General features: G+C 44.0%; 1 protein-coding gene across 5 annotated transcripts in view; it reads left to right on the top strand.

The window, feature by feature from the left end:
* LOC110489432 (collagen alpha-1(XIV) chain) overlaps positions 1 to 15250 on the top strand; it is a 96350-nt gene that overhangs the window by 47865 nt on the left and 33235 nt on the right. For all 5 annotated transcript variants that reach the window (XM_036970754.1, XM_036970756.1, XM_036970753.1 and 2 more), the window contains 3 exons: positions 971 to 1120; positions 3056 to 3172; positions 11791 to 11937. In XM_036970754.1, the coding sequence (XP_036826649.1) occupies positions 971 to 1120; positions 3056 to 3172; positions 11791 to 11937 (414 nt within the window). The remainder of the gene's footprint in view (positions 1 to 970; positions 1121 to 3055; positions 3173 to 11790; positions 11938 to 15250) is intronic.

Below are 15250 nucleotides of genomic sequence, written 5' to 3' on the forward strand. Positions count from 1 at the left end.
TACTACTACTATTATTACTACTATCACTAATAATACTAGTACTACTACTGCTATCAGTACTCCTACTACTAATACTATTACTAATATTACTATTACTACTACTACTATTAGTATATTACTACTGCTACTACTATCACTACTACTACTATTACTACTACTATCACTACTACTACTACTACTATTACTATTACTAGTACTATTAGTATATTACTACTACTTTTATTAATATTACTATCACTACTACTAGTACTACGTTTACTACTACTATCAGTACTCCTACTACTACTGCTATTACTACTACTAGTACTATTACTAATATAAGTATTGCTATCAGTACTCCTACTACTACTATTACTACTATTATTACTACTACTATCACTACTACTAATATTACTGCTACTACTACTGCACACACACAGTGAAAAAGTGCATGAATCCTCATTCAATATATTTTGTTAACTACAAAGGATGATCTTCTGGGCCCCCTTCTACGCTTGTGATCCTATTCACATGTGATCTGTCCAATTCATCACCTTCTAAGCACAAAATGCTTATTAACAGAGAAATACCTATCATGCTATTGATAGGATGCCCTCTGGTAGAGAGCAAAACTGCATTGACACAAAACACATTTAAATCTTTCCACACAATTATGTCTAAAGCTGTTTTCTGACTGACAAGCCACTACACTCAACTCCACTTCACCCTTAATACGATGCAGTATTCATGAAATTCATGCAATCACGGACAGCTGAAAAAAAATCAATAATGTTTTAAATGCTCCTTAGGCGAGAGTAGCCTACGAGTTCTGCAAGCAGTGTGCTGTAGTATGTGTGGTAGTGAATGTGAGCTGTCTCTCTCTCTCTCACACACACACACACACACACACACACACACACACACACACACACACACACACACACACACACACACACACACACACACACACACACACCTCTCTTCTCCACAGCTCCGGGACCTGCTTTGGAGACCTTTGTGGGCGAGGACGTGAACACCATGCTGATCCTGAACCTGATGAGCGGTACTGAGTACGGCGTCAGGGTCATCGCCTCCTACACTACCGGCTCCAGCGAGACCCTCACCGGCAAGGCCAGGACATGTGAGTAGACTAGCCCCAGGTAGAATGGGACTTGAGAATGGATACTTTGCATAATAAACAGTTAATGAATCGATAATTCAACTTATTGAACTTATTTAACTCAGCGCCTCCAGGTAGAACGGGACTCCAGAATGGACCCTGTGTATACTGTAACTGCATAATTACTTACTTACTTATCCTCTTCATGCCTACAGAACATAACAAACCTTTATACTAAACAGTTTAATACTTACTACAAGATTTTTGGTCACATTGATCGCTCATCAGAAACAAGACAATTTACATAAAATAAAGACATTTTTAGATATACCACTTAGTCATAATCTTCTTTCCATGCCAATGTAAGGTTGACTTAGACCCCTCTCTACATTTGCCCAGAGTGATTAGGGTTCAGTGCCTTGCTCAAGGGCACGTCAACACATTTTTCACCTATTTGGCTCAGGGATTCGAACCAGAAACCTTTAAGTTACTGGGCCAAAGCTCCTAACCTCTAGACCACCTGCCGCCCCTGTAGGTTGACTGGAACTGTCTGAGTCAGTGTGAATTATTGAGTAGCATAGCTTCACTCCATTAGAGACTGAAGATGCCACAATGATATCAAGTGGTCAGGCATGCGTGCCTAATGTAGTACCAGTGTCAGCAACTCAGCACTGTAACAGAGATCATTGTCTTATTAGAGCTGGCAGCTCCCAGATAATCAGATTGTAGGGAGGAGTGGAGACTAGAGACTCGCATTCGTTTGCGTTAAGACTACGATATCACCTTGTGCATAATAATTAAGCAAAGCACGCTTGGGTAGCGCGCGATTTTGAAGGGCATAGATAGCAATATAGCCATCAAGATAGGGGTGTCTCTTGGGTGGAGTTTGATGCCTGACTGACATACAGTGAGCATGTTAATGAACACGGCACTATAATAAGAGAAAATGGGGATGGCTCAATGTAATGTTCAATATCATGTTTAAATATTGATGTCACAAATGTATAATTTGTACATTTCTTTGTTAAAAATGTAGTTATTTGTTACATTTGACTCTGTAAAACATAGCTGTATTACTTATCTCTCTGAGAGTGAGGCGGATATATAGCATTTTGCAAAAAAACATAATTATTTGTCTCTCTGAAATGAAACCATCAAGTGATAGATTTTAAATGAATACATGTCTGTCATTGAACAACATGCCATGATTAAATAGTGAAAAAACATACCAATCTTTTTCATATTTTCTTTAAACAATAAAACCTAATTTACTAACATTTCTGAAAATGGATATGTAGCGTTTTGGAATGAAACTGTACTGTATGTCCCACTGAAATATTCAAACCCATAGCAGCACGCAATAATGAGATTAAGAAATGCATGCATATATTTGCATAAATGGTTTGTACTGTTGATCGTTAGAGTAACATACCGGCACCATATTTCAACTCTCAAAATAACTTTTCCGCAAATGAAAAATGCATGCGTGGTTACGGAAGCCAAGGCTCCATATATTTAGAGTCCAACTCAAATGGAGACATATGCTGTGTGGCGATAGATGTACTGCCTGACGGTAAATGTCTGCTCGGTATCGTTAAGGATATGCAGGTCTTGTGCTGTATCATTTTATCACTGGTGTTTTTACCGTCACTGCTCTGGTTAAAGTCAAGTCACGATGACAAGATTACAATCCAATATGTTGCAGTATAGCATTACAGTCTACTGGATACTGATCCATAGACATGCTTTTCAGTATTAGGCCCGTTGTGAAATGGGTTCCAGTATGATATGGTGGATCTGCCATATGCAGGACAACAACAAAGGAGTTGGCTCAAGCAGAGGCAGATCTGGCGTCCATGCGCACACTATGTATCTCCTTCAGAGGAGTGGTATGGTTTAAAGTGTGATGTGGTGGATCTATTACAGTAATAATGTGCCTGTCTCTCTCTGTCACAGTGTACCTTGGAGTGACCAATCTGAACACCTACCAGGTGAGGATGACCAGCGTGTGTGCCCAGTGGGGTGCCCACCGCCACGCCACTCTGTACCGTGTGGTCATCGAGTCGCTGCTCAGTGAGTACCGAGCACCACACAAACATACACTATTATCAACTACCCTGTGCCTTTTGAACCAACAACAGTTTGTTTACGGTATTGAGCTTACTAAAAGCAAGTAATTTGTCGTGGCAGGAAAATATCCACATCCTCTCATTGACAGGTAGGCTAGTTGAGAACAAGTTCTCATTTACAACTGCGACCTGGCCAAGATAAAGCAAAGCAGTGCGACACAAACAACAACATAGAGTTACACATAAACAAACGTACAGTCAATAACACAATAGAAAAATCTATGTACAGAGGAGTAGGGAGGTAAGGCAATAAATAGGCCAAATAGGCTAAATAATTATAATTTAGCATTAACAATGCTGTGTGCAGACTTACACTGTACAGTACAGTATATGCAACCAAATCCACATTGGTATTCCCACACACTGACACAGCCACTCTAGTGTAAGGAGGTGATTACCATGCGGCCACACGTCTCCATGTGGATAAGGCTGTCAGCTCCCCCCTAAAATCCACATGTGATCCCGGTCAGGAATTATGCTCCTGGCAGGGAATCATGGTCGGACACGGAAGCCTGCCAGGAGGAGGATTCACTTGTAATCCTGACAGAGATTTCACACATCCCAACATAATTGAATAAGGAACTAGGGGATAGTCATTTGTAACATTATTCAAATGCTGTGATATACCATGTTATTGTCACGGCAGATTTCCTCCTCTTCCTCTGAAGAGGTGTAACAAGGATCGGACCAATATGCGGCGTGGTAAATGTCCATGGTATTTAATAAGAAAACTCAACATGAACACAAAACAACAAAGTGAACTAGCAACGAAACAGTCCTGTGTGGCACAAACACTGACACGGGAAACAATCACCCACCAAAATACCCAAAGAACATGGCTGCCTAAATATGGTTCCCAATCAGAGACAACGATAAGCACCTGCCTCTAATTGAGAACCAATCTAGGCAACCATAGACTTAATAAACACCTAGAAAGGAAACAGCCCCATAAACAAACAAAACCCCTAGACAAGAAAAAACACATACATCACCCATGTCACACCCTGACCTAACCAAAATAACAAGGAAAACAAAGAACACTAAGGTCAGGGTGTGACAGTACTCCCCCCAAAGGTGCGGACTCCCGGCCGCACACCTAAATCCATAGGGGAGGGTCTGGGTGGGCGTCTGTCCACGGTGGCGGCTCTGGCGCGGGACGTGGACCCCACTCCACCATAGTCTTAGTCCGTTTTTGTGGCCTCCTAGGAACGGCGACTCTCGCCGCCGACCCTGACCTGGGAACCCTAATAAATGGGCCCAAAGGACTGAGGGACACCTCTGGACTAAACAAACTCCTCCGGACTGAGGGGCAGCTCCGGACTGAGGGGTAGCTCAGGACTGAGGGGCAGCTCAGGACTGAGGGGCAGCTCAGGACTGAGGGGCAGCTCAGGACTGAGGGGTAGCTCAGGACTGAGGGGTAGCTCAGGCTGGTTGACGACTCTGGCAGCTCCTGGCTGACTGGCGGCTCTGGCAGATCCTGGCTGACTGGCGGCTCTGGCAGATCCTGGCTGACTGGCGGCTCTGGCAGATCCTGGCTGAATGGCGGCTCTGGCAGATCCTGGCTGAATGGCGGCTCTGGCAGATCCTGGCTGACTGGCGGCTCTGGCAGATACTGGCTGACTGGCTGCTCTGGCAGATCCTGGCTGAATGGCGGCTCTGGCAGATCCTGGCTGACTGGTGGCTCTGGCAGATACTGGCTGACTGGCTGCTCTGGCAGATCCTGGCTGAATGGCGGCTCTGGCAGATCCTGGCTGAATGGCGGCTCTGGCAGATCATGGCAGATCCTGGCTGAATGGCGGTTCTGGCAGATCCTGGCTGAATGGCGGCTCTGGCGGATCCTGGCTGAATGGCGGCTCTAGCGTATCCTGGCTGACTGGCGGCTCCTGGCTGACTGGTGGCTCTGGCGGCTCCTTGCAAACTGGCGACTCTAGCAGCTCTGGACAGGCGGGAGACTCTAGCAGCTCTGGACAGGCGGGAGACTAGCAGCTCTGGACAGGCGGGAGACTCTAGCAGCTCTGGACAGGTGGGAGACTCTAGCAGCTCTGGACAGATGGGTGAATCTAGCAGCTCTGGACAGATGGAAGAATCTAGCAGCGCTGGAGAGACGGGAGACTCTAGCAGCTCTGGACAGGCGGGAGACTAGCAGCTCTGGACAGATGGAAGAATCTAGCAGCGCTGGAGAGACGGGAGACTCTAGCAGCTCTGGACAGGCGGGAGACTCTAGCAGCTCTGGAAAGGCGGGAGACTCTAGCAGTTCTGGACAGATGGGAGAATCTAGCAGCTCTGGATAGACGGGAGAATCTGGCGGCGCTGGAGAGGAGGAAGGCTCTAGCAGCGCTGGACAGGCGGGAACACCTGTAGACAAAGGACGGAGAGACAGCCTGGTGCGGGGGGCTGCCACCGGAGGGCTGGTGCGTGGAGGTGGCACTGGATAGACCGAACCGTGCACGCGCACTGGAGCTCTTGAGCACCGAGCCTGCACAAACTTACCTGGTTGAATGCTCCCGGTCGCCCTGCCAGTGCGGCAAGGTGGAATAGCCCGCACTGGGCTGTGCTGGCGAACCGGGGAAACCATGCCTAAGGCTGGTGCCATGTACGTCGGCCCAAGGAAACGCACTGGAGACCAGATGCGTAGAGCCGGCTTCATGGCACCTGGCTCGATGCCCACTCTAGCCCGGCCGATACGAGGAGCTGGAATGTACCGCACCGGGCTATGCACCCGCACTGGAGACACCGTGCGCTCCACAGCATAACACAGTGCCTGCCCGGTCCCTCTTGCTCTCCGGTAAGCACAGGAAGTTGGCACAGGTCTCCTACCTGGCTTAGCCACACTCCCTGTGTGCCCCCCAATAAATTTTTGGGGCTGCCTCTCGGGCTTCCTTGCCAGTCGCGTTCCCTCGTATCGTTGGCTCCTCTCTCCGGCTGCCTCTGCTCTCCTCGCTGCCTCCACCTGTTCCAATGGTAGGCAATCCCTACCAGCCAGGATCTCCTCCCATGTGTAGCAACCCTTGCCAGCCAAAACGTCATCCCGTGTCCAGGAATCCTGACATTGCTGCTGCTGCCTCTCCTGCTGCTGCTGCCTCTCCTGCTGCTGCTGCCGCTGCTGCAGCTGCTTCTCCTGCTGCACTTTGGGTCTGCGATATTCCCCTGGCTTTGCCCAGCGTCCTCTCCCGTCTAGGATTTCCTCCCACGTCCAGGAGTCTTGTGTCTTCGGCCGCTGTTGCTGCTGCCCGTTACCACACTGCTTGGTCCTTGGCTGGTGGGTGATTCTGTCACAGCAGATTTCCTCCTCTTCCTCTGAAGAGGTGAAACAAGGATCGGACCAATATGCGGCGTGGTAAGTGTCCATGGTATTTAATAAGAAAACTCAACATGAACACAAATACAAAACAACAAAGTAAACTGGCAACGAAACAGTCCTGTGTGGCACAAACACTGATACAGGAAACAATCACCCACCAAAATACCCAAAGAACATGGCTGCCTAAATATGGTTCCCAATCAGAGACAACGATAAGCACCTGCCTCTAATTGAGAACCAATCTAGGCAACCATGGACTTAATAAACACCTAGAAAGGAAACAGCCCCATAAACAAACAAAACCCCTAGACAAGGCAAAACACATACATCACCCATGTCACACCCTGACCTAACCAAAATAACAAGGAAAACAAAGAACACTAAGGTCAGGGTGTGACAGTTATATTATGCTATATTATATACAGTATAAAGCATAAGATATAATATCAGTAGGTCAGACTGTACAGGTTTGGTACAGGGGCTAGTATTTGGGGTTAGAGTTTTGGTTTAGAGTCATATACAGTACAGTAGGCCTACAAGGCTTTTAAAAAGGTGAACTGATTTGACATTTACATATCCTATAGTTAAAAAAGTGAATGATGGCTAGCCAAGTGTGAGTGGGGACAAGATATACAGTGCATTCGAAACTATTCATACCCTTTGATTTTTTTGTATGGTTAAAGCCTATTTCGAAAATTGTTTAAATAGTTTGTTTCCCTCATTAACCTTTCTGATCTCCCCATCCCGGATCCAGGATCGTGAATACAGACTCAAGCTCATTACCATAACGCAACGTTAACTATTCATGAAAATCGCAAATGAAATGAAATAAATATGCCATCTCTTAAGCTTAGCCTTTTGTAAACAACACTGTCATCACAGATTTTCAAAATATGCTTCTCAACCATAGGAAAACAATCATGTGTGTAAAAGTAGCTAGCTAGCGTAGCATTTAGCGTTAGCATTAGCGTTAGCATCCAGCACGCAACATTTCAACAAAAACATAAAAGCCTTCAAATAAAAATCATTTACCTTTGAAGAACTTCAGATGTTTTCAATGAGGAGACTCTCAGTTAGATAGCAGATGCTCAGTTTTTCCAAAAATATTCTTTGTGTATTAGAAATAGCTCCGTTTTGTACATCACATTTGGCTACCAAAAAAACCCGAAAATTCAGTCCTCAAAACTTTTTTCCAAATTAACTCCATAATATCGACTGAAAACATGGCAAACGTTGTTTAGAATCAATCCTCAAGGTGTTTTTCACATATCTATTCGATGATATATCGTTCGTGGAAGCATGGTTTCCCCTCTCAATCAAATGGAAAAATACTTGCACATGGCTTTGCGCACCAGTTTCGACGCAGGACACCAGGCGGACACTTGGAAAATGTAGTCTCTTATGGTCAATCTTCCAATGATATGCCTACAAATACGTCACAATGCTGCCGACATCTTGGGGAAACGGCAGAAGGTCTAAGCTTATTCCTGTCGCATTCACAGCCATATAAGGAGACATTAGAAAACAGAGCTTCAGAAATTCTGCTCATTTCCTGCATGACGTATCATCTTGGTTTCGCCTGTAGAATGAGTTCTGGGGCACTTACAGACAAAATCTTTGCAGATTCTGAAACTTCAGAGTGTTTTCTTTCCAAAACTGTCAAGAATATGCATAGTCGAGCATCTTTTCGTGACAAAATATCGCGCTTAAAACGGGAACGTTTTTAATCCAAAAATGAAATAGCGCCCCTAGAGATGCAACTGGTTAATCTACACACGATACCCCATAATGACGAAGCAAAAACATAAAAAAATGCAATCACATTTACATAAGTATTCAGATACTTTTCACAGTACTTTGTTGAAGCACCTTTGACAGTGGTTACAGCCTTGAGTCTTCTTGGGTATGACACTACAAGCTTGGCACACCTCTATTTGGGGAGTTTTTCCCATTCTTCTCTAGATCCTCTCAAGCTCTGTCAGATTGGATGCTGAGCGTTGCTGCACAGCTATTTTCAGGTCTCTCCAGAGATGTTAGATCGGGTTGAAGTACGGGCTTTGGCTGGGCCACTCAAGGACATTCAGAGATTGCGTTGTCTTGGCAGTGTGCTTACATCCCCACATCATGATGCTACCACCACCATGCTTCACCGTAGGGATGGTGCCAGGTTTCCTCCAGACATGACGCTTGGCATTCAGGCCAAAGAGTTCAATCTTGGTTTCATCAGACCAGAGATTCTTGTTTCTCATGGTCTGAGAGTCTTTAGGTGGCTTTTGGCACGCTCCAAGCGGGCTGTCATGTGCCTTTTACTGAGGAGTGGCTTTTGTCTGGCCACTCTACGATAAAGGTCTGATTGGTGGAGTGCTGGAGAGATGGTTGTCCTTCTAGAAGGTTTTCCCTTCTCCACAGAGGAACTCTAGAGCTCTGCCAGAGTGACCATCGGGTTCTTGGTCACCTTCCTGACCAAGGCCCTTCTCCCCCGATTGCTCAGTTTAGCCGGGTGGCAAGCTCTAGGAAGAGTCTTGGTGGTTCTAAACTTCTTCCATTTAAGAATGATGGAGGCCACTGTGTTTTTGAGGACCTTCAATGCTGCAGATATTTTTTTGTACCCTTCCCCAGATCTGTGCCTCGACACAATCCTGTCTCAGAGCTCTACGGACAATTCCTTTGACTCATTACTTTGTTTTTGCTCTGTCAACTGTGGGACCTTATATAGACAGGTATGTGCCTTTCTAAATCATGTCCCATTAATTGAATTTACCACATGTGGACTTCAATCATGTTGTAGAAACATCTCAAGGATGATCAATGGAAACAGGATGCACCTGAGCTCAGTTTCGAGTCTCATAGCAAAAGGTCTGAATACGTATGTAAATACGGTATTTTTGTTTTTTAGGTTTAATAAATATGCCAAAATTTACTAAAACCTGTTTTCACTTTGTCATTATAGGGTGTTGTGTGTAGATTGCTGAGGATTTTTAAAAAATGTAATCAATTTTAAAATAAGGCTGTTACGTAACAAGTGTGGAAAATGTCAAGGGGTCTGAATACTTTCCCAAGGCACTGTACTTGTTATGCGGATGACCGTAATTGCACCTCATTTTTGAAAATGTTAGGATGAGAAAGAAAAACAATTGGGTTTCTTGTTCAACGTGCTCTGACAGGGAGTTCCAGACACTTTTGTACCAGATTGTAGTTAACTAGATACTGAATTTGCATCGAAGCAGCACATTATTAGGCAAAACAATTATATTCAGGAAAAGATTCTAGGAGCCTTTTACCTTCTAAGTAATAATTATCACTTCACAGACGTGAGACTTCCAACCAACTGTCAGTGTGGGTGGGTGTCTGGAAGTGAAATTAAACCTGATGTCAAAGTGAGAGTTTGCTACTCAGTCAGTGCCGTAGTCCTAAATAGATATTTAAAGTTTATGAGAAGTTTTAATGCCCTCAAATTGGTCTAAATTTCATATTGTATGCCCTTCCATAGGATTATACGGAATAAGTCCTGAATTAATGAGATAACCTGGCATTCATCTAATTCTAGCCAATTAATGACATCCAATTAACAATTTCTCCTAATATACAGTTAACATTTAGTGGGACTTGTGCAACAGGTGGAATATTTGTCACGATCGTCGTATGGAGTACACCAAAGCGCAGCGTGGTGTGAATGCATAGTTTAATGGATGATGAAAAAACACGAAGTACACTGAACAAAACAACAAACGGCCGTGACTGCTAATGAACACTGTGCTAACATGCAACATAACATAGACAATAACCCACAAAATACCCAAAGAAGATGGCTGCCTAAATATGGTTCCCAATCAGAGACAACGATAAACACCTGCCTCTAATTGAGAACCAATCTAGGCAACCATAGACCTACATAAACACCTAGATGGAAACAACCCCATAAATCTACAAAACCCCTAGACAGTGAAAAACCCTAGATGAGGCAAAAACACACATACCACCCTCGTCACACCCTGACCTAACCAAAATATATAAAGAAAACAAAGAATACTCAGGTCAGGGCGTGACAATATTTCAGTTATAGAACATTTAAAATGTCTATGTCACATCAATGCTGTTTCGATCCAAATATGAGTATAATCTGTCAGATAGGGAAATAATGCAAGCATTTCATCAAGTTTAACACTGAGACCAAAACTTAATTATTATCATGTAGCGTTTCGCACATTGCAATTTCGCAGCATTACCTTTGGGAGCTCCTGAAATATTACATCTATCAGCCGGCATTAGGCCCAAATGAGGATTTATGATGGCTAGATAAATATATAATTACCCAGAGAAAATACCACCTCGGTGTATGTTGGAAAATGGCTTGAATTGAGGCCTTAAGGGGAACGTTCCGAAATAAAAATTATGGGGTGAGAAATGAGCCCGCCACCTATACAGGAGACCTAACAATGAGATTCTATTCAGATTAAGGCCACCGCTTGGGTTGCCAGATTTTTGAATAACCCCCACAGTTTTTGTAAGAGGCACAGGTCTTGATACATGTTTAAGACACAGCTTTAGTATGTTCAATAGGTGCTAATACTGTGTGCATATTCAGGCATTCAGGCATGTAGGCATGTCAGAAGTTGGAGTAACAGTGATCGAGCTTTGTCATTATGGGGTAATGTGTGTAGATCGATGAGAAAAAAACTACAATTTAATTTGTTTTAGAATAAGGCTGTAATGTAACAACATTTTGAAAAAGGTCAAGGGGTCTGACTACTTTCCGAATGCACTGTCAGATGTTATGTCTCTGTGTCCAGTATGAAGGAAGTTAGAGGTAGTTTTCCGAGCCAATGTTAGCTAGCGTTAGTTCAATGACTGAAATCTCTATGTGTATCTACCAGCTTGCTTTGCTAGAGACCCATAGACTTCCACTAATTTTGTTGACGCTAGTTAGCATTGGCTCGCGAAACTATGTCTAACGTCCTTCATACTGGACACAGAGACATACATTTTTTATCCACGAGTTCATCTGACTCTGGGGAAATAGATAAAGGGCCTCTGCCAAAATCACGGCGTATCCCTTTAAAGAAATATGGTAGACCCAAACCCTGGAAGAGAGGTTGTACAATAGAATGTGGACATCTTTGAATTGGAATTCTAAGAATTGGAATTCATTACATACATTTCTATGGTGAACATGCTCCTGCTAATGACAACAGCATTGATTGTGATGGTAACTAGTGGTAAACTATGTACTGTATGTGATGGTAATTCTGTCTTCATTTTAGATGGATATAAGCAGGAGGCAAAACTGGGAGGAGGAACCACCCGGCACTGCTTCAATGACCTGACAGCTAACACGCAGTACAAGATCAGTGTGTACGCCCAACTCCAGGATACAGAGGGACCTGCAGTCTCCACCACAGAGAAGACCTGTAGGTGTTCTCTTCAACAGCTGCTTAGTGTACACTCTACGATAGCCCTACAACCGACTTGCTACTATGCTCAGAAAGGTTTCTTACGATATTTTGACAATATTGTGAAAACATATGTTCCAACATCACCACTGTAAAGACCTGTCGCTGTCGCCCGGCCTCAACATTCTAGCTTAGGGGTTGGCAACAGGCAGCTCGCGGGCCGTAACTGGCACCCAAAATTTATTTTGGCCCCCCAAAGTGTTTAGTAAAAAAAATTAAAAACTGTAAAATCACCAGCTAAAAATGTGTTTAATTTACGAAATCTATTCCTAAGTATCCCCACTGTCTGGGTAGGTTCCTTGTTTCTTGTCCATCATTGGCTTATTGGTGAAATCAGCAGTCAGACAATATCATCTTTAAGGAAATCAATCAAACCTTTATTAATGCAATTGCAGACAGAAGTTGACAACGGAAACACAGCACGTATGTTTCAGAGTAAGTTCTGCAAAATAAAACATGTCAAATTTGCTTTAATATACTTGCAGTCAACCCCTAGTGATGTAACCACCTACATCAACACCTTCTACTCATGAGACCAAACCCATGCATATACATATACAAACTTGCAGGAGAAAACAATAGTCCAGTGTTTTCTAAGGGCTCGGCAGTAATTTTCCATTCACATGTGGCTTACAGTGGTATGTCTGACTAGTCTCTTATCTATTTACTCCCCTGCAGGGGTCTGTGTCTATCTCTTTTAGACTTGACGCGCTTTCTCACAGACACCCAGTTTTGACCGCAATGGCTCACACATCTGCTCAGACCGTTTCTATAAGAGGCAGAGACTAGAAAAGAACTGTGGAACAGTATTAAACCTTATAATGGATATACAGTGGGGCAAAAAAGTATTTACTCAGCCACCAATTGTGCAAGTTCTCCCACTTAAAAAGATGAGAGAGGCCTGTAATTGTCATCATAGGTACACTTCAACTATGACAGACAAAATGAGAAAAAAAATCCAGAAAATCAAATTGTAGATTTTTTTTTAAATGTATTTATTTTTTGAATTTTACCCCTTTTTCTCCCCAATTTCGTGGTATCCAATTGTTGTAGTAGCTACTATCTTGTCTCATCGCTACAACTCCCGTACGGGCTCGGGAGAGACGAAGGTTGAAAGTCATGCGTCCTCCGATACACAACCCAACCAAGCCGCACTGCTTCTTAACACAGCACGCATCCAACCCGGAAGCCAGCCGCACCAATGCGCCGGAGGAAACACTGTGCACCTGGCCACCTTGGTTAGCGCACACTGCGCCCAGCCCGCCACAGGAGTCGCTGGTGTGCGATGAGACAAGGACACCCCTACCGACCAAGCCCTCCCTAACCCGGGCGACGCTAGGCCAATTGTGCGTCGCCCCATGGACCTCGCTGCAGTACAGCGCCAGCTGTGCCACCCGGGAGGCCCACATTGTAGAATTTTTAATGAATTTATTTGCAAATTATGGTGGAAAATAAGTATTTGGTCACCAACAAACAAGCAAGATTTCTGGCTCTCACAGACCTGTAACTTCTTCTTTAAGAGGCTCCTCTGTCCTCCACTCGTTACCTGTATTAATGGCACCTGTTTGAACTTGTTATCAGTATAAAAGACACCTGTCCACAACCTCAAACAGTTACACTCCAAACTCCACTATGGCCAAGACCAAAGAGCTGTCAAAAGACACCAGAAACAAAATTGTAGACCTGCACCAGGCTGGGAAGACTGAATCTGCAATAGGTTAGCAGCTTGGTTTGAAGAAATCAACTGTGGGAGCAATTATTAGGAAATGGAAGACATACAAGACCACTGATAATCTCCCTCGATCTGGGGCTCCACGCAAGATCTCACCTCGTGGGGTCAAAATGATCACAAGAACGGTGAGCAAAAATCCCAGAACCACACGGGGGGAGGCCCGTCTGTCCAGGCCCGTCTGAAGTTTGCTAGAGAGCATTTGGATGATCCAGAAGAAGATTGGGAGAATGTCATATGGTCAGATGAAACCAAAATATAACTTTTTGGTAAAAACTCAACTCGTCGTGTTTGGAGGACAAAGAATGCTGAGTTGCATCCAAAGAACACCATACCTATTGTGAAGCATGGGGGTGGAAACATCATGCTTTGGGGCTGTTTTTCTTCAAAGAGACCAGGACGACTGATCCGTGTAAAGGAAAGAATGAATGGGGCCATATATCGTGAGATTTTGAGTGAAAACCTCCTTCCATCAGCAAGGGCATTGAAGATGAAATGTGGCTGGGTCTTTCAGCATGACAATGATCCCAAACACACTGCCCGGGCAACGAAGGAGTGTCTTCGTAAGAAGCATTTCAAGGTCCTGGAGTGGCCTAGCCAGTCTCCAGATCTCAACCCCATAGAACATCTTTGGAGGGAGTTGCAAGTCTGTGTTGCCCAGCAACAGCCCCAAAACATCACTGCTCTAGAGGAGATCTGCATGAAGGAATGGGCCAAAATACCAGCAACAGTGTGTGAAAACCTTGTGAAGACTTACAGAAATTTTGAAATACAATCTCTTTTTGGGCTTAGTTGTGGTCAATTTGCAGTGTACAAATTATTTGAATTATGTTCCGGCCCTCCGACCATTCTTTCCGACAAAAAACGACCAGTGTCTGAATCTAGTTGCCTACCCTTGGTATAGATGCTTAGTATTCTTTACTCTACATGCGACATACAGTACTACTACAACCACAGCATAGTTACAACATTGTCACAATGTTGTGACAACATTAGTTACAACATCAGTCCACAGGAAGCTGATAAGAAGCCTAAGAACAATTGACACATTTCTCAACACATTTCTCGACAAAACACTGAGAACATACTCGTACTAAAAATGATTCCCTCTAGACTGTAGCAACATTCTTAGAAGATTATCCAAACCAAACATAGCATGACCAAGCATGATTTACAGACAATCACAACATTTTCACAACATTATTAGTCTCCTGTGAGGCACTTTAATTCCTCCCTGCACTGTCGGAACTAGAAGCACAAGCATTTCGCTACACTCGCATTAACATCTGCTAACCATGTGTATATGACCAATAATATTTGATTTGATTAGGAGTGAATTGTGATTGGGTCTGTGGCCAACTCACAACAGTAATCAAGGCACTCTGTCCAACCGACCAGGCATTTGTTTGCATTGAGTTCATTTACGTTGAGTTTAGACTCCGATTTATAGCTTTGTTTTGATACAGATTACAGCTTAAAGGCCTTTTTAAATTGCCCTGCGTTTCCCCAGGCTGCCATCAAAAGTAATTCCCAGTTTGAGGT

The sequence above is a fragment of the Oncorhynchus mykiss genome, chromosome 32, assembly GCF_013265735.2.
Source record: "Oncorhynchus mykiss isolate Arlee chromosome 32, USDA_OmykA_1.1, whole genome shotgun sequence".
Taxonomy (NCBI): domain Eukaryota; kingdom Metazoa; phylum Chordata; class Actinopteri; order Salmoniformes; family Salmonidae; genus Oncorhynchus; species Oncorhynchus mykiss.